Here is a 25,045-nt window from a genome sequence, read left to right on the forward strand (position 1 = left end):
ACACTAACGCGAGGAGTGGGGACCCCGCGTAAAGCATCGCATGAGCCTCGTCGGGCTCATTATGTGTAACACCTGCTGCAGCTGCACGAAGCGCCAGTAGCTTCGAGGGCAGGCTTACGATAACACTGATAGTGTAAATGCTGCCTTTAATGATCTCTTTGATTTCATATCTCCTGGTTGCACCAAAAGTCAGTGGGTCGTACTTTTCTGACACAAACGATGTTGTTACGTAACCTTGCGCTTTTTTAAGTGTGTATACGGAAATTCTTGATCTTTTCTAGTGGGTATACGGCGTATACCTGCGTATCACGTAGACTACACCACTGGATTCTGGGACGAAAGATGAGATGACAACCCATGACATAGGACTGACATCACAACCAACGTATCACTCAGAACTTCTACGTTTGCCTACGTATGCCAACGTACAATTGCGATCTCATTCGCGTACAAATGTTACGTGTGACGTTTGCATAGGTATTTGATAACCTAACAGCGTATCATCTCTCACGCAAAACATGGTCGTTTGATGTTATATATGCAACGTGCCATCGCATCACAAATGCAAATATAATCTTAAACAGAGCAACGCTATTGGCTGGTGTACGGTCTGACGCGAACACCCGAACTCAACATTCGTATTTACGCATACAAATTGATCGTGTTGACGCGTCCAAATTTCAGTGTTTCGTGTTAAAAGCATTGTCCCCGTTCGCGTTCCATATCTGTCAGGTGTCAACGTTCGTATCAACATAAAAAATCACGAGGAAAAATAGCAGAGAAACGTTTCAAGGAAGGAGGCAACTTTTATTAAAATAAACAAACCACAAAACGTAAGTAGAATGCCAGGCAGCTCCCTCACGGTCGACTGCCGGCCACACAAACATAACAACATTCCAGGCCTGGTCCTCTCTCGTCGTACACTGCTGTCGGTCGTCATTTTATGCTTCCGGTCTCCTCCGTGATAGATGCAAGACCGGTGCAACGAGCAGCTGACACTAATCACCCGCGTTCCCTCACGGCTCTAACCTGAACATTTGTTTGAGTATTCAAGTACAAATGTCATTAAAATATTTTAAATTACTCATCTTAACCAGTTAATTTAATTTATGACTAAATTATTTAATTTATTTATATTTACCATCTATATATGTGTGTGTGGTAGCAATTATCTGTGTGTATACACACATATATATGAGGAGGGTTGGGGAGGCTCCGACTTTCATATATGTACGTATGGGGTGGGGCCCAAGGAAAAAGGTTGGGAACCACTGCCCTACATGTTGTTTAAAATACAAAAATACTTATCTAGGAACCAAACCAGTGTTTAAACAACTATACTTTTTTGTTTGTTTAATAAACCTTTAATTTTAGCCCAGAGAAGGGTTGAAATGTATGTGAAATGTGTTTTAATCTGATATAAATGAAAACTGAATTTAAAAGATGACAGTTTAACAACCAAATATTAGTGTCAACAGAAAACTGCACTAAAAATACATACTTAAAATTAAATATGCTATTCTCTAATGGTATTGTATAATGCAACACACTTTATGCGGAGTACTATGCATATTATATACAGTATTATATGCTGGTTGCTTTGACAACAGAGGTAAACGTGAGTAGTGACATTTTTGACACTTAACAATCTTTAACACTCAGAGTCATGCATCAGTAATGCAGTGTCCAGTTAAATAAACAAATATATTCAATGAATACTGTATTTTAAATAAAGGAATCAGGCATATACTTTATTACCTCTAAAATAACAAACAAAGAAACACATCATTTTTATCTTATTTCTTTGATATTCTTTTTTTTTACAAATCTTCCCATTCCGAAAAAGCCATTCTCATAGCCTAGGTCATAAAAATTTAACCTTTAACACATTTAAAACATGTTATATTGCATTTGTAAACAATTTATAACCATTTCATATTTTTAACAATATAAAAATACAAACTGATTGGTTCAGGCTGAATGTGTAACCTCCACAGATAGTCTATCCAAAAGATTATACTCTTGAAATTCAGTATTCTTGAAATTCGTCTAAAGTGCATCAGTACACACCATTACAATAAAAAATATCCTAATAAACAAGACAATATATAAAACAAGTATAAAAACAATAACACATTCTCAAAGTTTCATTTTCCTGTTTTAAAAATGACTGCGAAAACCACAACCATATCATTCTGTGATAATTTGACTGTAGGTTGTACAAGATTGTAGATTTCAGTAGATATCCATCTTCAGAACCCGCTGAAAGAGGCATTTAAAATGTGAAGTTCTCAGATTCGGCCACAAGGGGAAGAAGTGTTTCCCAGATCTCACAGATGTGCCAGACACCCAGTTTAGAATTGCTGCGAAGACAACGGAATGGTACCCTCTTTTGACACAGGATGTTACATCACCTTACCCCAAAGACAGTCAGTCTAACGATTAATAACCACCGGTTCAAAAGTCCCAGCACCAACCCTAATCGATGGAAAGAGAAATTAAATTGAGAGAGTGCAAATGCATTATGTTACAGTATTACATAAACATGTGCTGTTTTAAATGTAATAATATTTTAAGAGCTCCTAATACCTTTAAAAAAATCTACTCATAATAATGTGAAACCACAATGACCACTCCACAAAAGAGGATCCTTAGGCTGAGGATGCCAGTTACCAAGGTGATCTTAGTATGTTACATAATGATACTCACCAGGTGTGCTGAGTACCCAGAGCAGTGCTTCCCCCAGGCCCAACAAACAGCCGCAGACCCTCCTCTGCAATATACACACATTATACAATTACATTTAAAATATTATATTTTCAGATGAACTAGTGGCCATATACACCACTAATGTTTGTATATTTACAAAAAGTTATCTTAATACATATATATGTATGTGTGTATATACTGTATATGTAGGTATATATATATATGTATATATATATATGCAGCGGGGAAAATAAGTATTTGACACATCAGCATTTTTATCAGTAAGGGGATTTCTAAGTGGGATATTCACACAAAATTTCCACCAGATGTAGCCATCAAGCCAAATATTGAATTCATACAAAGAAATCAGAATATTTAAGTTAACAAGTTCAGTCATAATAAATAAAGTGAAATGATACAGGGAATAAGTATTGAACACACTTTATTTAATACTTTGTAGAAAAGCCTTTGTTGGTGATTACAGCTTCTAGACGCCTCTTGTATGGAAAGACCAGTCGTCTGCATTGCTCAGGAGTGATTCTGGCCCATTCTTCAAAGCAAATGGTCTTTAAATCTAGAAGGTTCCTTGGGCCTCTTTTATGAACTTTGATCTTCAGTTCTCTCCATAGATTTTCTATGGGGTTTTGGTCAGGTGATTGACTGGGCCATTCAAGCAGCTTGATTTTCTTTCTTTGAAACCACTTCATTGTGTCCTTGGCCTTGTGTTTGGGATCATTGTCTTGATGAAATGTCCACCCTCTTTTCATTTTCAGCTTTCTGGTAGATGGCAGCAGATTTTTATCCAGAATGTCCAGGTACATTTCTCTATTCATCCTGCCTTCAATAATATGAAGTCTGCCAGTACCCCTTGCTGAAAAGCAGCCCCAAACCATGATGCTTCCACCCCCAAACTTAACTGTTGGTATGGTGTTCATGGGGTGGTGGGCAGTGCCATTTCTTCTCCAAACATTGTGTGTAGAATGACTGCCAAAAAGTTCAATTTTGCTTTCATCTGACCACACTATAGTCTCCCAATAATCCACAGGCTTCTCCGAATGCTCTTTCGCAAACTTTAACCGAGCCTCAACTCGGACAGGGATCTTACGTGGAGCACCGGATCGTGGCCGGTTTATGGTGGACTGATGCTCTTTCCATTTCCGGATAATGGCCCCCACAGTACTCACAGGAACATTCAGCATTCTGGAAATGCGCCTATAACCATTCCCATCAAAATGCTTTTCAACGATAGGATTACGAAGATATACAGAGAGTTCTTTGCTTTTACCCATCATGAAGTCTTTCCTGTGTGCCTCCTAGGTAATGAGAAGCCTTTGTAGGCCATCAATTAGGACTAAAGCAGCTGATATCAATTAGTACTGATAGCGTGCAGGGTTTCTCTCTCAAATCTGACAGATTTCTATGCCATTTTGCACCTTGTTACCTTCATGTGTTCAATACTTATTCCCTGTGTCATTTCACTTGATTTATTATGACTGAACTTGTTTACTTAAATGTTCTGATTTCTTTGTATGAATTCAATATTTGGCTTGATGGCTAGATCTGGTCGAAATTTTGTCTCAATAGCCCACTTAGAAATCCCCTTACTGATAAAAATGCTGATGTGTCAAATACTTATTTTCCCCGCTGCATATATAGTTGTTTCCTTTATGAGAGGAATTGGGAAAAGATGTTACAAGTTGTTGTGGCAACAGTGAGTTCAACAATTTTGCCTCAGAAAAAAGTCTGTCTATGAGTCAGAGAAGAAAGGGGGAAATTCAATCATCTGTTTGTTTGAAATGGTGGTAACCATAGTAAACGTTCGTTTTACAAAGCCACAACGTGGTTTGTGTAATGTGCAACTGCAAAAGAGCGCACGTCAGAATTTCACTGCATATCCTTCAGAACATAAAACACTTTGGTCTCAGAGGAACTGCGCAGTATGTGTTTGTGTTTAGATATAAAGGTTTTGTTTGATGTGTTATGATCCTTGAATTTCCAAGCTTTGAAGTAAAAAATTGTGTCCACGTAGTATTTAATTTATATATTTATTCCCACTTTTATTTCAAATGAGCAAGAAAAATGTTGGCCTGTTTAACAGGGTAAGAATGGTTAGACATCGTCTGCCCACTTTCAACTAAAGGTTGAAAAATGGAATCGCGGGGAATGGGACCTTTAAAGCTATTCATGTTATTAAGTGTTAGTGTTCTGAGCTACTCATTCAGAGTATTGTAAATGAAGGAGTACCTTCAGCACTAGAGTCCAGTATACTGTGGCTAAAGTCTTGGCCTTGTAAGATGTTCTCGATGATGTCATCAGCGTCTATTCTGGTAGCATCCAGTCTCTTTAGCTGACATTCAACTGAGTCCTGCTTTACAGGAAACCTGTAAAGTCCCGGTCATTTATTAATTATAATGTTCACCTACAGATATCACAGATATTAATTGTCTCTAAACACACTTGCAAGTCTGCGTTTACCTGCTGGCACTGTGTGATGGTGTGAAGTGCTGGGGCAGTGAGGATTGTAGGCTGGACTCACTGGGCTCTGGTAAGCTACCGATCCCTATGGAGGCACTACCCACAGACAAATTCCTCCTATGAGAGAGCTCTGTCATACTGGAGGGACGGGAGTGATCAGTGCTGTAGCCTATGAGAATTCCCAGATGGATTAACATTAATGCCCGTTCAAGTCTCTCAAAACCATGTTGATGGGCAAAACAGCTTTCAATGAATTAGCATTATTTGCAGCAAAAGCTCTGGTTACAGGAGCCAAAAGATTCTATTCTATTGGTTATGAGTTTTGACACTAAATGAGAAAAAGACTTACGTAACATATACAGACCTGAGAACTTAGACTGCTGGCTGGCGTAGCTGGATGTTCTCGAATGGCCGCGCTTTCCCAGTTCATCCAGGACAGAACCAGACCTATGACTGGAGGTGCTTTTTCCTGAATTGTCTACAAGATAAGGCGAATTATTAATGTAATTTTGTCCGCAGTCTGAATGAGTGGTGATCCTTCACTAATAGCACAAAATACATCTCATAATATGTCAGCTGAAAAGAGGACTTTTTAATGGAATAAAGTGTATAAGTAAGCATATGGAGAGATACCTGTACAGATGTGAGTTGTCGGCTGTGTCTCTCCTCTTCTGTCCTCATCAAGATCTGTATCTCCAGGGAATCCAATAGTCATGGCGGTAGATGGAGCCCTGGAAGAGCCAAATACCAAATATTCTCATAAGACTGACATATCTAGTGGGCAGATGTTTTAACATCCCAGTTACTTTATTGCTTGAAAAACTAAATCACAACATCAGATTTACTGTGGAATAATAATACTAATAGTTTACCCATATGATTTTTTAAAGGCTGATACAAAAAAACTAGAGATTTAAGGGTATTATATAGACATGATAAAATTTCATAATTAAAGTAGGACCCACATATGATTTTTTTGTGTTACATTTAAAGGGGTCATATGGCGAGAATACGTGTTTTTCTGTGTCTTTGGTGTGTTATAAGTTGCCCATGTATGTATTTGCATAAACTTGCAAAAATTAAAGTGTCCGAACAAAAGATGCATTCTATCTAAAAGCGAATGCTCACCCAGACCTGCCTGAAATGCCTTGTGTAACCACACCCCCACAAATCTACGTCATTTCATGGTATGATTTGAATAAGACCGCCCAAATGTATACGCAAGTAAGGTGGGTGTACATATCACTACAATTGCTTTGGAACCTGATGTTCCAAATATGGTAAGAGGGAGGCGTCACATTTAAATTTACAATACTGATTCTTATTATTGCAAACTTAAAACAAACCCCAAGTTATACATTTAGTCCCTCAGAAATCAGCAGTAACGAAATTCTGACGCACTTTTTCAAAATTAAGGCCAGAGTAAAAGCACTACCTCCACACACACCTCCATAACAGGTCTTAAGGATTCTCACAAACACAGTGAATGAATGACAACTCCCTGGAGCATGATTCAGTTCTCTGTGATGACAAGCACACACGCACACATGCACACACCTCTTTACAATGGCTTTTTCATTACTCTATCAACAGCTTATCTACTTTCAGAACAGTGTGCTTGTTGGTTCAATGGGATATATCAAGGCAGCTGCCTTATAATGATATGAAACACACCTTTCAATGACAGATCACACACCTACTCGCATCTAAGACTGGATTCAAACACTTTTAAGTCACAAAAAATATTATGTCATGGGGTCTTTTACATTCTAAAAACATAGAAATTTGATGTTTTTTTCTGTGTCCGTGGCCTAAAACATTACATCTTTGTGTGTCTTATTAAATGAAACCAGGAAGTGGTTGAATCAGACTTCCTGTCTGCGTGTCACAGACACTGCGGTCAGACAAAAAGTCAATTGCACGATGGCAAAACAGAAGCACAAACACAGTGACATAAAACATGCAAATGGGTAGTTTTAATGGATCAGCAATGTGTTACTGTTGGCTGTTAAAAACGGGGCAACATTTCTGGTTTTTCAGGTGAATCTGGTTTCAATAACAACATTTGTGCACAGTACATTCTGGCTTTACATTTGATCAGTTGCATTTCCTATCAAACCTACGACAGAGCCATTTGCCACAATGCACAATATCAGCTGAGCAACAGGAAAGCAACAACATCTTGTAAAACAAACTTAAAAATATGTGATGACTTACGTTTTAAAGCACGGATCACCTGACATGAGCTGCATGTCGATAATCACCTGAAGAGAGAGATGAGGTGAGTATTTACATGCATGTGAAGTTTAGTCTGAACGCCAATCCAAATATATGCTTTAAGATTTAATAAGTAGTGTGGGGTTTTGTGTTTGCGGTCCTCTATGGCTAAAAATATTTTTTGGGGCACTTTTAGAACACCTCCAGATTTGGGTGTAAGGGTGCAGAGCTGTGGAATTCTTGGGGCCCTGTGAAGACCTCCAGGCACAGGAGGGGGTTTGGAATGGGAAACACGTCTCTCAACACAGGCTACAGCATGCCACATATAACCCACGTGAAGTTGAACACGCAACACAACACCACACACAGATCTGAAGGGGAGCAGACCCGCCCCTTAGCAACGGCATGTTTATGATATAAATACACAAACGGATACGGATCTATAAGCCAGGTGATTTCAAGACAAAGGGGAGAGCTGCCTCAAAACATGTCTGTATATGTGTGGGATCGTTCATTCTGTAATGTATATGTGTGAGTACCTTCAGTATAGAGTTGTCCTGTCGTGTGTTTTTTGTGTTATATCCCTCCAGCAGACAGCGTCGCGTGGTGTTTCCAGAACCGGCAAACTCAGCCAGGTTCAAATCAGCAAAGCCAAGCTGTATGGCACACACGTATCAGTCAATTCCAGTAATTTGACAGAAGAGACCAGAATTTAATCCAGCTCTGCAGTCTTCAAAATGCCACTTACAGACAGGGCTTACCTTTGCAAAGGTCTTGCCACCTTTGAGCTCCTTTAAAAAAAACAAGCAAACAAAAAATGGAATCAAAACCTCAAATCCATCCAATTTGCGCAGCACATTTAATATTCATAAATGCATTTTACAAATCAAAAAATTAATTCTCACCTTTCTTACAGATACCCGGAACACACACGGATCCAGAACACCAGTCCCTGCATTTGCGCTCATTTTAGACAAGAAGGAGAACGTTTTCTTCCATTTAACACAGTTAGCTATAACCTGCTCTCTGCAGGAGAAAACAAAAGAGATTATATTGTATAAATAGACTTTGGGGCGGTTTCCCGGACAGGGATCAGTTTAGATTAGATGATTAGATTCAACTTTATTGTCATTACACATATACAAGTACAGTGTAACGAAATTTAGTTTAGGTCTAACCAGAAGTGCAATTAGCAAGTGCAGGATATACAGTGTGAATAAATACAGAATACAATATTAGGAAAATACCATACAGTGGGCATGTACTATCAAAAAAAACTTTACAGAAGGAATGTTCTATGAAAATATGACAGTCGATATGTACTATGAACAATATATACAGAAGGCTATATACTGTGAACATTAATGCACAGGTGGTTATGAACAGATAACAATTAAACTATACAATAGTGCAAGTCACTTAAGTGTGCATTAATTATAGACATTAGCTATTAAAGTTGCAGTGCAATAGATGAGTTAATGCGGTTATTAAAGGTACGGTGCAGTATATGAGTTAATGCGGTTATTAAGGTTACAGTGCAGTAGATGAGTTAATGCAATTATTGAAGTTATAGTGCAGAAGATGAGTAGATGCAGTTAATAGAGTTTAAACCAGGACTAGGCCTTCGTTAAATTAGAATATTTAAGTTGTTTTTTAAAATATACGTTACAAAAAACACTACTAGTGTGCATCTTGAGACAAAACAATCACAGTGATATATTTTCAGATATGTCAGTAGAAGTTGTTTTCGAGTAAGACGCCTCTTTATGTTTTACTCATAAAAAATTCTATGAGATCCTTCAATTGACAATACTGTAACCTGGACATGTTGTTGCATAATCAATCCACAATATACAATTTAAAGTGCAGACTGTGTGTACTTTCCTCAAAAGCAACTCATAGTATAATATGTTTGTGATAGATATAAATGAATATACAAAAAAATAAGTCAAAATCTAAATCTAAATTTTCACTTCAAATCAGCATTTCTAGGTGTATTGTGGCCATTCCATTCAGTCCAGACCTACGGTCCAGACCATATAAATGCAAATAGAAACAATATTTTTAATTATTGTAAAAATATTGTTAGGAATAAGTCTCAAATCTGAGGTTTTGAATGAATTAATATTGCTCTACTACTATTACATTACTATTAAAACAAGATTTGAACGGATAGGCACATTATGATTATGTCTACATCATTGAACTGGTTGTGAAACACTCACTGTGCATTTTGTAACGACTATTTCAGAATAATGCTTCCTGCTACAGTGTTTTCACTAAAAGCCAAAGTGAATACCTTCTCAATCTGCACAGTTGAAAATAATTTTCTTTGGTATTCAAACAGTTATGGGATGTTTGCATTTGGATAAATGTTCACAGTCGTCAAGGTGAGTTAAGTCATGACGGTTAAAGGAAGGAAGGGATTTGTTCAATCGGACCCTGCCCTCTTTTCCCGCAATGAGGCACAAGAACGGTTCCCTGCAGACACCTCCTCTCATTCCCTCAATGCCAAAATACATGTCACTCTCTAACAAGCTTACATTCACACATGAATCACACAGAAATGTATTTGCTGTGATGGTCTAATGTTGTTAAAAATCTGTTTTCAAACATTTAGATTTAAGTGAATCTGAAAGCAGTGCTGACTATCTGGAGCTGATTTTTTGCATTAATCAAGTGATCTAATGAAACATAACTCAATCACTTTAGGTTTACCTGATCCCACCTCTTTAAGGGTTTGTGGCACTCAACAAACAATACATATAATATATTTATATACACACACAATTTACATACAATATATTCAGATAAAAACAGACTGGCAGTTTGTGTAACACGAACAAGCAGTGTATCTAGCTCAGATCTATACAAGTAATAACTTCAGACAATGTAAGTTTGACATTCCTTAATAATATTGTATTATAAAGCAACCATGATGTGACAAACGCAATACTGAGAATTTACAAAAATACATGGCATGCAGCATTATATCTGTTTTTTAATAATAAAATGTAATGTTGCATACAAATAAAATGCACTTTGATAATGACTAAAACATCATTAAACAAGCGATTTATAAAGATAAACAGTGCCATTAGAACTCCTTAAAAAAACCTGCCTGTTTAATCCAGTTTAATGAACTTTCACTTTAAGATTTAGCAACAAGTAAAGTGTGCGGGATAAAATGTTATAAAACTTAATAAATATAAAAGAAAAACATTTATTTTTATACAATTATATGTTGTATGGAGATTTTCGGGTTAACTTATATTAAGCAATTCTCAGTTCACCTGTAATAAGAATATCTAAATGTTTCTAGACTCAAATCTTCAACACTAAATAAATGAATGAGTAAAAAAGCGTGTTTTTCTCACCTCGATGACTCCCCTGAAAAGCCCCCGTCCGTCACTCGGACTTTGCAGAAGAGAACCCCGTTAACATACGGGACAGATGACAGTTCCTCCAGCTCCACATCTACTTTAAACTTAAATCTCTTCTTTTTTATCATGATAAAAGCCATCGATTAAACAGACTCTGTTATAATTCACGGCTGGGGTGTAAAGACAGCAAGAACACGGGGTTATACTCGCCTCCAGTGATGACAGAGGGGGAGTTGCAGTTTTTAAACAGCTGGAAGTTGGAACGCGAGCATGAACAGCGAACAACGGGCGAAGTTTCAAAATAAAAGTCCCCTTTTTAACCGACACATTTTTGTTAGACAACAAGCAAAAAAGACAAACTACAACCACTGCTACTATAGCCTACTAAAATCCACAAAATAGGATTAATAGGTAAATTTGTTCATACAATGGAAGTCAATAGGCATGTAACATCACAGCAATTGTTTGGTATAGCATTTAAAACATAAATTGTATACCTTTAATAACAAAAAATAACAATTCTACACAAAAAGTGGATTTATGTGTATTTTCTCCCCCGTATTTCCATATTGGTGTTCTAGGTTATACCAGTATCTTGCAACAAAAAGTTTGTAATGAAGTCATTGTGCTGAAGGCTATGTGGGCTGTTATTCTCCCTTTTCTCTTCCTACATCTGCTCATTCCTCTTCATTTTCTATCGAAAGCTTTTCAAGATTTTAGTAGATGGGGAAGCCCTCTGTTAAAAAAAGAAATTGATTCAAGCCATCCTTGGTGCCATTTGTAATTAAATAAAAATATATGGTTAGGGTTTATAGTTTTACAGTGAAAGTGTCACTCTTGTATTGAAATCAGTCACTGGTGAAATAAAAAGGTGATGTCATGTTATTATACATTAATGTACAGCTAATGGTGTTTGGGAATCTATTTTAATCTGTATCAAGAGAGAAAATATCTAAAGTATCGAACTATCGAGGGGAGCTATGATAAAATATGCTCTCCTACTTGAAAGTCGCTTTGGAAAAACGCGTCTCGCTAAGAAATAAATGTAAGTGTAACTGATAACTCGAACGTCTGAGCGCTAGCTGTAGCAAATTGTCTGTCCACCAGGGGGAGACAACACATCAGATTTCCAAACCTGTGCTTAATTTTATGCCAGGCTTTGTTTTCACTCCTGCTTAAATGTCAGACTCAATAACGTACTGGTTGGAAAAGATATATGTGAATTTGCAGTGCCTTGTTCAAGGAATGCAAGTACATTTCACAGTGTAAGGCTAGATCGAAAGTTGAAACCTCGGCCAATCACAATCACAGGCCTTGTTGGCGCAGTAGGCAGCGCGTCAGTCTCATAATCTGAAGGTCGTGAGTTCGAGCCTCACACAGGGCAGTTAGTTTTTCTATGTCAAAATCTGAGCTCTGATAGGAACCGTTCAAGTTCATCAACAAGACATCTGCGTGATGAGATGTTAAAGATTTAGGAAGTATGTAAAACTGCTCTTTCCGTGATGTTTTATCAGATGTTTTTACACAGCCGATGTTTTCCAGATCTCCAGCAGACATTTTACAGACATACCTAAGACTACAGTTAGTTGCTAGGAGTGAATGAAACCTTTCAATATGGTGCTATATGTGTTAGGCAACAATACAATGAGTAAGACAATATACGGTTGGGTTTGGTGACCTACACTCCGAAATGAGAAATTGAAAAACACATGTGAAGAAGAAATTCACTTGAATGCTGGCAAAACACACTTTGTCCAATATTTCCATTAGGGATGTAACCATTCACGTGAGCCGGTGTTGTGCCGAATTTGGACTCCCCCGCCAGATCACGACTCCCCTCGTTGATTTTTTTAGATAATCCTAACCCCTCTCACACACCTAATCGTAACACCTAATGTTAGTGGGGAATGGGGGAGTCAAAATTTGGCAGATGTCATTTTTCGGCACAACACCGGTTTTAAAAATCGATTTAAATAAATGTATTAAAAAGCAGGGGTCGCTGTGTTTTCTTCAAGCTTTCTCTACAGAGATCTCCGTTTATGTCTGCAAACAAGCTGCATTAGCTATCTTTTGCCACTGTTAGTACTAAAAGTGAATTCATTCAGTTTGTCTTGACTATACACACTTGACTTCTTTCGCAAGAGTTTGCCAAACGCATAAATGTAAATGTATGTAGGCCTTATAAACTTTATAGAATTCATTTTCTTGCTTTCGCTTTTATCACAGGCATACCATGTCTAAAGTCAAGGGTATTCAGCAAGGAACGAAAATGAGGGCATTGTGTGTAAAGTCTTTCGAACTGCTTTTGCTCTTCAACTGACACTTCCTACTCACCATACGGTAAACATTTTACATACATTTTTAAATGTAGCCTTATATAATCCTGTCAAAGTAAAAAAGGGAGAAGATTGTCTTTTTTCATATGTTGTCTAAAACAATGTGCCTTTGTTCTATCTCCATGTTAAACTTTGGGGATATGATTGCATTTGATCATGCTGTTATGCATCAAAGGCCTTTTCTCGTCCACTGGGCAATATACAGTGGGTACGGAAAGTATTCAGTCCCCCTTCAATTTTTCACTCTTTGTTATATTGCAGCCATTTGCTAAAATCATTTTTTCCCTCATTAATGTACACACAGCACCCAATATTGACAGAAAAACACAGAATTGTTGACATTTTTGCAGATTTATTAAAAAAGAAAAACTGAAATATCACATGGTCCTAAGTATTCAGACCCTTCGGGCTGTGACACTCATATATTTAACTCAGGTGCTGTCCATTTCTTGTGATCATCCTCGAGATGGTTCTACACCTTCATTTGGAACTTCAGGTTCCAAAGCAATTGTAATGACAGGTACGTCCACCTTATCTGCATATACATTTGGGCACTCTAAGTCATGTCATACCACGAAAATGATGTAGATTTGTGAGGGTGTGGTTACATGAGGCGTTTCAGGCAGGTCTGACACCCCTAAGCTCCGTCTTGGACCACATTGGCCAGTTACAATTTCGTTGGCGTTATTCAATAAGGTTACAGTAAGGTTTAGAGAAGGGGAGTCCCCAAGTATTTCACGCAATGTTGAGAGACCTCTCTCAAAGGGAACTGCCCTTTCCAAGATGTTTGATCAGATGATTTTTATACAGCTGATGTTTTCCAGATTTCCAGAAGACATCTTAAGGCTAAAATACACTACAAGACTTTAGCTCAGATTTTCAGTCTGGATTTGTTGCAGGAAGTCTTCGCCAGTCTGCAGATTTGATCAGTTAGTGTGTTTCCTCTATCTGAAACTTTCAAAAAGTCTGCAAGTGTATGTCTAGTTTTTTTGCTGGCAAACTGTTTGTCCAGCAGAGGGAGGCGGCGCATCAAATGTTCAAACCTCTACTTTTGCGCCTCATCATATGTTAGCGACATGTACATACATACCTTAAAATGCTGACTACAACACACCCGTTTGTTCGCTTATAAAGCGTTATAATGTTAAAAAGCATTTTCTACGCATTTAAAGATTTAAGTGAATTATTCAACACGTAAAATGCGACAACATATTCGACACTTCTGCACTTATACCCAAGAGTACAATAGAATTGACATGGAATCATTTGTTGAAATCATTTCAGTCCAACACCCAGAGAGAGAGAGAGAGAGAGAGAGAGAGAGAGAGATTTCTGAATGATCTCACACGCTGAATGAATCCGATGTCACTCTCAGTTAACGGGGGGAGACAGCAGCGCTTCTCTCGTCTCGGTTTGCGAGCTCTTAACGTCACTAAAGCCGGTGCAGCATGTGAAAGTCACAGAGCGAACAGACAAGACTTGTCCTTCTTTTCGGTTTGCGACAGGACTTTTATCATTAAACAATTCCACCCCGCTGATTTTCCCACTGAAATGCCGTCATGTCACGCGTGAACGTGAGTTGGATTATTGCGGTGCTCGCGGTGGAGTTCGCGACGCTGTCCGCCGTGCGCGCTCACAGCTGTCACGAGGTGAAAACGGCGTTCCAGGTGCGTCAGATCGGCCCGCTAAAATGGGTACCGGAAACACCTGCCACAGGTGAGTGCATAGCGACCACGCGATTGTTATTGATGTGAGAAGTGTTGTGTTTTCTTGCTGAACGGTGACTGAATTGACTCAATGTGATGTGTTGCTTCGATTTTTACATGTTAAACAATAGTTTACTGCACTTATCTAGTTACAAGACCAGTAGGGAAATCAAGTTAATGGGTCTACCTCAAACTGTGTAGGAGACTTTCTAAACTTTTCTATAAAGCGTTTACACTTGTATTTATTGATTTAGCAGAATATCTAAATCCAAAACGAATTGCAAGTGAGAGCATTTAAGATTTTGCCTTAAGGACCTATTATAAGAAAAGTATGCAATCTATGTTTACAACGTTGTAAAGAACAATTTCACCAACCGGTAGAGTACTGCACTAGCAATGTCAAGGTCATGGGGGAATGCACATATCTTAACACTTAGGAATTCATTTCATTGTGAGTCGCTTTGGGTAAAAGTGTGCAGATTCATAAATGTGTGTTTTATGGGACAGTACAGTGACTAGGTTCAGTTTCAAAATGATTGCTGTTAAAGTATTTACCATTGTATTAATTAAGGATTGTACACCACATCTTTTATCCCCGGGAGAGGATCAAATATCAATTAACCAATACAGTATTGGGCTATGTCTCTCGTTCATCATTGTGAGAGTTCTCTTTAGGCCTGCTAGTCAAATGTCATTATTATTTCTCATGAAGGGGGCTGTTAATATTAATAATTTAATTCTCTGTTAATAGATCTGTGGTCTCAGATTTGTCATTGTCATTTTTTTGAGTTGCGTCGAACGCTCAAGTCTGCTGTAAAGCCCTGAACTCTATAACTGTAAATGATATGTCTTCAGACAAGGATCGTGTCAGGTTGAGGGAATGAGCGTTGACAGATAAATTCAGCCAGCTGCTTTGACGCATGACTCAGCGAACAGGAGCGAGTGACTGCGGCTGAGCTCACTGGGTGCAAATATGCTGGGACTGAACCTGTTCTCTTATGATGGGGTCCTCACATCTACTTCTGGGGATCTACCTACGAAGTTTGCATCCAGCACACCTGAAACAGTTGTGTGGATGTTTTTCAACAGAATAGTGTGACAGTCGTTTTAATGAAGTCTGGTAGTGAAGACAGATGCGTTAGGTGTAGTATCAGACTTCTAAGGTGTTGTTTATGTAAGAAAAAAACTAGAAATGAAATGTGATTTTGAAATAATTTATTAGATAAGTTTTACCAAATACAGACCCTCTGCAAGGAAAAGCCATTTACTAAGAAACAAAGTTCTAATGTCACGAACAGGCAATTTGGTTTAATCATTTGTAAATTTAATGTCATGTATGTTATTTAAAGACATATTTATATTTATTTTGTCAAAAAAAGTGTCAAAATGATTTGCTGCATCTGGGTTACTGTGTGTTATTAGTTTCAATAGGTTGATATCTGAAAAACGAACCAGCAAATGTCGCGACCGTCCAATCTGAATCGAAATCGCATATTGTGACAGTACGTACTGAATTTGACCTACCTATCAGCCTTTAAAACAATACGTTCTATATGGTATGAGTGGGAGTAGTATGAAAACATTCTGGACATTCTCTCAGCGTTCCATTTCGAAGGGCTCATCCTTAAGCCCTTCAAATGTTTTCCCCTCCAGAGTGAGATGTTAAAGGGTTAAAGGGTGTAGGGGACCAACCAACTGTTACGTGAAGTGCCCTTCTGCATCATCATCCTGCTCCCATGAGGAGGCGGCGTCACCACGCAAAGAATTTGAGCAAAGAATCAATGGAGCCTGAAGTGACCATCAGTTGAACCTATCGAAATTCTTTATTCTGAAGGGGCCAGTAATAAGCACTTTGGCTTGGAACGACCTTTCAGTATGGCGGCCATGATAGTTGTCACTCCGAAGGGTCCTTCGGAGAGAGATATATCCCAGTTGGAACGCAGGGACTGTGATCGCCATGTTTTATGGTCATGTGACCCATTCGCTCTTTGACCAATGACGTATTAACAACAACCTACACGTGAGCATCGAATAAAACATAATTTAGTCACCAGAAATACATTTATTGGCACTTACATTAAAAACAGACGTCTGCCTCAAAGTTTTCCTCTATATTTATTTAATTTACTTTTGAAATTTGACCATTGCTCAGCTCCCGTGGCATCATGGGATAGATAAGTGTCCATCCGATCCACACTCACAAATTTCGGCGGAAGAAGTAGACCATCCAGGTATTTCTTGTCTACTTTTTTTTTGCATACTGAGGTTTCGGACATACTATTCATGACTCATTCGCATTTTCGCCTACTACATAGTATGTAAGTAGGCGATTTCGATGTTTCAGTTGAAACATTTGTAAATTCAAAGTAATATGCACGTAAGATGGACTTCCCCGAAAACTTTCCTCCGGCTTCACCAAAAAATGTGTGTCTGTTAATGAATTGGAATCATATGTACTTTGCGCTCTAGAATGAGCTCTCTGGTTTGTTTGTCTGAATGTTGTTGTCAGCACATTTCTCTGGGAGCTAAAACTATTAAGCTAGAGCACAACTGTAAAAACCATATATCATATTGAGTGGTTCTGCCTGTGATCATTATAGTTTTAGACAGATAATAGCTTGAAGATATTGGGATAGTTCACCCAAAAATTTTAATTCTGTCAGGAAATACTCTCTAGTTGTTCCAAACCTGTATACATTTCTTTGTTTAGTTGAACACAAAGATATTTAGAAGAATGTTAGCAACTGATATGTTTGGGGCATCTAACATAGTAGAAAAGAGTAAAATGGTAGTCAAAGGTGCCACAGAACTTTTTGCTTTGCTAAATTGTTTGAAATAGACATTTTGTGTTCAATAGAACAAAAAAAAGATCCTACTATGGTAGTCAATGATGCCCCTGAAATATCAGCTGCTAACTTGGATGCTGAAGTGAAACGTGCGAGTGGATTATTAAGCATACCCGCAGGCCAATTGCAATAGTGCCCGTATGGTCCCTGAAGCAATGCCCAACCGTGCCAGGTTTGAGGAAGTTGCACACACAGCTCTGTGATGAGTTCATTAAAATCAAAAGCACAAGCTTGAGCCAATAACCCTGCACTGTTCTCAGATCAGCAGTTAAGTGCGGGACTCAGAGTCTACTTATTTGCCACAGCAAATTGGCATAATAAGGCTGAGACTGCAGCAACCTGAGTGCAAAAAAGTTGTACGGTAGTAGTTGAATTTTTGTGCTGAACTTTGTGTTTTTTTATCCGCTGGCACATTCTCATCCGATGCTTCTTTATGTTCTAATTGGCTCCATTAAACCTGGTTTGAGAACAGCAGGGAACAGATATTAAATGATATGTGCTTTAAATGCAGGCATGGCAGTCCCCTCATTCGGTGACAGCTGAGAGGCATCAAGCAGCGAGACAGAATCCCAGAGGTCAGCTTGCATGCAAGACAGCAGCCATAGACAACAAGAGGCTCTAAGCGAAAGTCTGAAATCTCAGGCATGCAGGAATTTTTCCAGCCACTATTAGTGATGGGCAGAAACTCAAGATACCTTAAGATCTGTCTGTCTTTCTGTATTTTAGCTCTCTGTCCTTCTGTCTGTTGTTCTGTCTATGTATTGTCTAGAGAACTATGTTATGTGAAACTTCTTCTGTCCCGAAGATGCTCTCTAGGAGAGAGAAAGGTCTGTGAGCGGGTTCTTGCTTTACGTGAAGGTCCTGAATAAGTTGAGTTCAGTGGGTTGAAATCTGGGTTCTTTCTTTCTTCAGAAGTGCTGACAGGATCTGAGGGCATGAGGCTGGCTGGCTGTTCTCAGATCAGGTGCCAAGCAAAGCAGCGATTCCACCTATGAAACCTAAGGTTCTCTTTCAGAAAGGGCACTGTTCATAACTAATCCCATGAGACAAACAGATAGAAGCAATGGCCTGTGTGTTTAAAGTTCACCACCAAGATGAAAATTCTGTCACCATTTACTCACCTTGTCATTTCTAACCTGTTTAACTTTCTTTCTTCTGCCGAACACAACACAAGATATTTTGAAGAATATTGGTTACCAAAAAAACATCAGTACCCATTCACTTCTATCGTTTGGAAACAAAACCAATGCAGTTCAAAGGGTAGCGCTATTGTTGTTTGTGCATTGCACTGTAATATTTTCCTAAAGATTTACCTTTTCGTTTCGGCAGGTATTGTGCTACTTCGTTTGATTTGTTGCAATCCACTATTTAAAAGGACACTTCAGTTCATCAGCTCAGTCTTTTTCGTCTAGTCCCATTACTGAATTGCCAACCATTTAATTTTGTTGAAAGTGCTTTACTTAATTAAAGTTGCGTATCAACTGATTATTTTTTAAGTTATGACCTCTGTCTGCTAAGCCTTTCACATGGAGACTGACCAGTAGTCAGGATCCAGTCAGTTGCAAAAAAAATGTGATTGTTTCCTCCACAAATGCACACAACCGCTTTATTCAGATTCTAGACGTCTGACTCACAGAATGTTTACTGCATTGCTTTATCAGTAGATTGGTTATTTGCTGATTCAGAACCACTTTTAGACATAAGCCATTTAATCCAACAATATCCGCTACACTGTTACTGATGTCTGAGGTTCCAGAACTTTGGCTGAGCTTGTTTATGTAAGTAATGGAAAAAATATATTTTACAATTGTTTATGCAGTTGCTGAATGCAGGGCATATGGCATGTAAATATTTGATTTACTTTGTTTTATTTTGGGAATATTAATGTTCTAATGTGAAATGGCATGATGTGATTTTTCATATCTAGAAACCGAATGTGCTTAGAAACATGTAAATAGAAAATAACTTCTTATGGATAAGATAAACAGGATGATGAAAAATATAGTATTCAAATATTTTCTTTACTTTCTAAGCGCTATTTGTTACATTCTTTCAGTAATACTAATGCCAAATGTTCACAAAACACACATGTATTAATGTGTGTGGAACATCAAGAGAGCATTAGATGAGGATTATTTTTGCTTCAAACAGCCAGTACATTCATGCCCTCAATCTCTGGCATAGGAAGAAAGACCCAAGTCTGTACATATTTACTCTTCTTTAGATTTTTCAGACTTCAGACAGGATTCAACACCTGCTTGCTTTCATCACGTCTCTATGCCCTCAGCATACCCTCTTTTAGTGCATCCAGAAGTGTAGGCCAAAGCATGTTACTTTCTGCACTGTAAAAGAATCTGGGATGTTAGCTGAGAGAGGTTCTTGGTTCAAGTCCTGCAATTGATGTGCCATGAACTGTTTTCAACACATTTAGCAAGGCAAATCATGTCAAAGGTAAACTTTTTGCTTTGGTTGCTTTTGATAAAACTTAGAAATGTATCGCATAATATTTTTCACCTGGCAGATTTTGGCACTATCAACTGTGGTGTCAAGGGTTCGATTTCCAAGTGAACGTGTGTTGAAGTATAAATTGATTGCAATGACTCTTTGCATTAGTAGCATCTGCTAAGGACAGAAATGTCAAGATTAGTTTTCTTATGTTTTTGGCTGTAGTGCAGAAAATGCCATTTTCTATCAAATCAGAGGCTTGCTGGGTTGTTTGTCTCAGCAAGTCCCCTGTTAAACTGTCCAATCTGTCCAGTTTTCTCCTTGAGACCCAGTCTCCACCTCTTCATCCTGTGTGTCTGAAGTCTGAAGATATTAAAGAAAAAATTGATAACTCGCTTAATAATTTGATCTGCAATATATTTATACTTAAAGTTTGTAAATTTATTTATATCAGAATATATTTGAAAACACGAGATGATATAACCAGCATGTTTTACATTCTTTCTAGGAAAAGAAGGCATCACTCCTTTTGTCTCGATAGTCTGTGCTAACTGCACTGACCTAGAACTTTGACTATACATAACTTCTGGAAGTATTAAAATAATCCAGATATTTCAAACAATTGTGGTAGGACCCCTGGCTAAATGGGCAAAAATCTGTTTCACAGAATCAGTAATTTTATTTCACAATAGGGATATATTTTATGGTAACAATCTCCCATAATAATTCTATATCTTATAACTTCTTTTTCTTAAATTGATCTACTTCATTTATTTATTACAGTTCATTAAAATGCTAACCATATTTAATGTTATCATATGCATAACGTATTACGTAGAAATGGTCACGTTTGGCGTAGGCGGAACCAAGGATACGCACACAAAATTACAATTTTCAACCAAAAACTGACACAAAGACAATTGAATACGTGTCATTGAACATTCAACTACTTTTTAACGGTCCTCTTTCTCAACATTTGTAAACACTGACTCGGTACTATTGGAGAACAGAGCAAGGCGAGTATTTGTGTTTTTTTAAAGCTTTTATTTCATTTTTTTGAAAATGACTGATAGTTTCGCTAGATAAGATTCATTGTCTGGTATCGTTTAAAGCCCTTTGAATCTATTCTGAAACTGTTATTTTGACCTTCAACCGTTTGGAGTCCATTGAAGTTCACTATATAGAGAATAATCCCGGAATGTTTTCATCCCAAAACACGTAATTTCTTTTCGACTAAAGAAAAAAAATACATGTAGAGAACATCTTAGATGACAACAGGGGTGAGTAAATTATCATGAAAATGTATGTTGAAAGTGAACAATTCCTTTAACCACCACGCAAACCACTCAAATGCGTTGGGCCTCGCAAGCTTTTTGGCTACAAGCGGTAAAATCTTGTAACGCTTGATTTAGACACTCAGATATACGCAATGAAGCGCACGTATCAAAGCAGTGCTTAAAAACGAAAGAAAGCAAAAGAAATCTAATACTGATAGTTTGCCAAAACTTACAACATTCTTACCTAAAAAACAAAATGAAACATCTGAAGAGGAGGAAGACCCACTTTGCATTTACTTTTGACATTGCCTATCACTGTTGCTTCAGCAGAGAGAAGCTTCTCCACTTTTAAGCAGATTAAAACTGATCTGTGATCCTCAATGTCCCAGGAACGACTGAACATGTATAACAATGTAGTATGAATATATACACAAACAATGAGAGTACAAGTATATGACTGGTATTATACACTGGTGCTCATGTGATCTGTACTGTAGATCTTTGTGGTTCTTTACTCTTTATAAGATGCACATTTTTAGTATGTTTAGCATGTTAATATGATTATCATTGTGCGTTTTAACTCAAGTTTCACCTTGGCTCACCTAAAGTTAAACTTTATTAAAACTATTAACAGCTTTACAAAGCAATCTGACTTCTGAAGTATGTGGTGAGAATGAGCTTTTTATAATGCATGTTAAGATCCATGCACGAGTATTGAGGGCGAGCGAGAAACAAAACTACAGACTGAAAGAAGGTCAAAAGAATATTTGATTTGTTATATTTACATTTACGCATATACATAGGTTTGTGCACAACCTACCTTGCTTTGTTAACGCAATGCTCTTACCACTGAGCTACAGGAATGCTTATTTTTATTTGTTATGGGTCTATTAACTCTACAGAGCGTGTTTCATACCTTATCTCATTTGGTAATGGAACAAAAACGTGACAACATTATAGTGCTGTGTCAGCCACCTTTTTTCTGGGGAATGTTCAGTTGGTTGCAAATCCCAACTTCACTGCAAGATGCAGCTACATTTTACTGACTGGTCCTTTCACTTGACTTGAGTTTTTAAAAGTTAAACTGCAAGGAAATATTTTATACTTTATTAATTACCACTTTCTAAAGTGCTATGTGCACATTTATTTGAGTCATTAGCATCACATTTTATAGCAAAGAAATCTGCTAGTTGCTTTGGCTAAAACTGTCTGCCACATGCATAACAGTGTAAATGTAGCCTTCATGTGCCTTTGTTTGCTAAGTCATCACAGCCCAGTTCAGAAAAAATATTTTATGTTTTAATGGCCAGGTCAAGGTTAGACTACTTCTGCCATGTTTGATTTGCTGTGGGCCGGCTAGGATTTAGCTGCTGTTTTGACCCAACTGCGTGTACCTGAGCCAGGAATTCTAAACTAGGAACCTGTGTACATATTAGATGCGTCTCTGAGGTATCCATGTTAGTTTTAACGTGGACGTGCAGCGGTTTGTACATGTGTGCGCACATTGTGTAGGCCCTGGAGTATGTGGATGAGGTTTCTGGGCTTCGAGCACTTGTCTGTGACCGCTGCATTTAGCGGTTATCGAAGCTTCTGTCTGGCTTGACTGTAGATTTCGATTTAACAAAACTTGGAGTCTGTATAAGCATCTGTAAAACCTTTAACACTCCTTCCTTTTCGTCTAATTTCGGCCAATCCACCAATCCCCCTTTTTCCTTGGCATCCGTCTATTGCGCTCTTAATGTTGGCACAAATGCCAGCCAGCGCTCCACAAAGCCAAACGCTGGAGCCGCACGCCTGTGGGTTGGAGAAATGCAGGTGCGCTGGCCAGGACGCTTGAGAGATGTTTTCTTTCAACAGGGTTCATCCCAAAAACAGCACATCAGTTGTGGGTAAACATCCTGCTGTTTCCAGCATAAGCTAGCACTTCAAAGCAACGAGAGAGCTGCCGTACAGAATTTCAGGGGAGCCAAGGGATACATCAGTTGGGTTGCTACTTTAATGAATTTGTTTGCCCATAAAGTTACTTCTGAACTTCTCGGGCAGAAAGCATGAGGAAATTGCTGAAGTCTTAACTTAAATAAACCAAAGTTATTTTCGTTTCGTACTGAAAGAGGCTTCTGCTACATCTTACTTGTGAGGCAGTGTTCTGCTTGACCTGTGGTGGAAATGTTAACTGTCACCCCGAGGTCAATGGTGGTCTTGATGTCACCAGTATGAGCAGAGTAAAGACTTTGTTTGGCCAATCAAGAGAATGGGATTTGTCATCTGATGGTGATTATGGGATCAAGCTGCTTTTGAACCATAGACTAGTGAAACAGAGGAAGTGTCTACTCGGGCAGAACCATGGACACCTGCTGGGGTCCTAATTTACTTGCTAGGAGCTGAATTCATTCCATCGTTTATTAATTAGGGCTTTAGGAGAGAAGGATGCCAAAGAGGATTCCAGATGGTCTTCTAGATGCCTTTAAAATCTTTAAACATAATAAATATAAAAGCTGTTTAACTTAAGTATTTTTTATAATATCTAAGGGAAGGTTCACCCAAAAATGAAAATTGTGTCATCATATACTCCCCTTCGCCTCTTGTCACTTCAAATGGGGATGAACATCTATCTTCTGCAGAACACGCAGAATGTTGGTAACCAAACAGGGGAGCTACCCATTCACTTGCAGTGCTTTTGTGTCCATGCAAAAGAAGTCAATGGGTACCACTGTACTTTTTCAAAGTATCTTCTTTTGTGTTCTGCAGAAGAAAGAAGTTCATACTAGTTTGAAATGTCAAGAGTTTGAGTTAATGATGAAAGAATTTTCATTTTTGGGTGAACCATCACTTTAATTGACAGGTCTTGGTGACTTCTGTTATGCTGTTGGCAGCATGTAGCCTGCGATTTTTAAAACGGGATCACTGTTAGTCATGTTTTCCTGAAGAGCAGGTGCTTGTGGTTTTCAGTTGACCCGAATCGGTTCCCGGTGTCTGCCTGCCTGTGCAGCTAATGAAACCCTATCTCATAGATCTTCATTAATGTCCCATGAGTCATACTTGAGTCATAAAGTGCGATGAGGACATTTGTACAGCCCGGAAATGGCATGACGCTCTTTCACAGGCCTAACATCAGAGATCATGGGAAGTGTGTATGTATAATTTAGGTTGTGTTGTGTACGGTTTGGTTGAGTTTTGGTTTTAGCTAACTGTATATTCTATCGTCATCCTACTTGATAACCTACACTGTGCGCTAATGTTAAAAGTAAATACTGTCTAACAAATGTCTCTTGTCTGCTTCCCCTTTTTAGATGTGGACCTGTCTGTGTGCAAACACACTGGACCGTCATGCTGTACACGGAAAATGGAAGAGAGCTATAAAGCGGCGGTCCTGAGAGACACCACCCAGAACATCAGATCATACAGCTTTGAGATTAAATATCTCATCTCTACACATACCACTGCTTTTCAGGGTAGATGGATGAAAGGATGCATGGATGGATGGATGGTTGGATGGTGAAACGCCGAATGCTAGGGCAATATAGCTAAAATGATTCTAAGGGTGTATGGAATATTTAGTATACAGATGCAAAAATTAAGTGATCATTCCAATTTTTCAGTAAATCAGCATTCCTTCATGTATATTGGTCATTCATATCGTGACTGTTAAAT

The 25,045-nt window shown here is 38.3% G+C and overlaps 2 protein-coding genes and 1 non-coding gene across 5 annotated transcripts in view; 2 read left to right on the top strand and 1 right to left on the bottom strand.

The window, feature by feature from the left end:
• Nucleotides 1–1,737: 1,737 nt before the first annotated feature.
• Nucleotides 1,738–11,027, bottom strand: eeig2a (EEIG family member 2a). The gene is made up of 11 exons (XM_056744562.1): nt 10,779–11,027; nt 8,307–8,427; nt 8,163–8,192; nt 7,941–8,057; nt 7,402–7,448; nt 5,818–5,915; nt 5,549–5,662; nt 5,185–5,353; nt 4,954–5,090; nt 2,710–2,773; nt 1,738–2,478 (listed from the first exon to the last, which is right to left on the bottom strand). The coding sequence occupies exons 1-11, from the start codon at nt 10,922–10,924 to the stop codon at nt 2,436–2,438; spliced, it is 1,086 nt and encodes a 361-aa protein (XP_056600540.1). The 5' UTR covers nt 10,925–11,027; the 3' UTR covers nt 1,738–2,435.
• Nucleotides 11,028–11,131: 104 nt separating this feature from the next.
• Nucleotides 11,132–25,045, top strand: part of gpc5c (glypican 5c) — a 106,249-nt gene continuing 92,335 nt past the window's right edge. For 2 of the 3 annotated variants that reach the window (XM_056744610.1, XM_056744611.1), the window contains exons 1-2: nt 14,514–14,836; nt 24,685–24,846. In XM_056744610.1, coding sequence (XP_056600588.1) covers nt 14,680–14,836; nt 24,685–24,846 — 319 coding nt within the window. In that variant the 5' untranslated portion in view covers nt 14,514–14,679. Of the gene's footprint in view, nt 11,196–13,010; nt 13,125–14,513; nt 14,837–24,684; nt 24,847–25,045 lie in introns of those variants that run through there. The other variant, XM_056744612.1, reaches the window with a different exon arrangement.
• Nucleotides 12,096–12,168, top strand: trnam-cau (transfer RNA methionine (anticodon CAU)). The gene has a single exon. It is a non-coding gene; the product is annotated as a tRNA-Met (tRNA).

The sequence above is a fragment of the Triplophysa dalaica genome, chromosome 3 (genome assembly GCF_015846415.1).
Source record: "Triplophysa dalaica isolate WHDGS20190420 chromosome 3, ASM1584641v1, whole genome shotgun sequence".
NCBI classification, from domain to species: domain Eukaryota; kingdom Metazoa; phylum Chordata; class Actinopteri; order Cypriniformes; family Nemacheilidae; genus Triplophysa; species Triplophysa dalaica.

Bases quoted from the DNA above. Each gene is read 5' to 3' on its own strand.
- eeig2a (XM_056744562.1), bottom strand. From the start codon at position 10,924: ATGGCTTTTATCATGATAAAAAAGAAGAGATTTAAGTTTAAAGTAGAT. The intron at 5,916-7,401 runs GTAAGTCATCAC...TGGCTCTTCCAG, and splicing joins GGTGATCCGTGCTTTAAAAC to GGCTCCATCTACCGCCATGA. The intron at 5,354-5,548 runs GTCTGTATATGT...GAATTCTCATAG, and splicing joins CCAGCAGTCTAAGTTCTCAG to GCTACAGCACTGATCACTCC.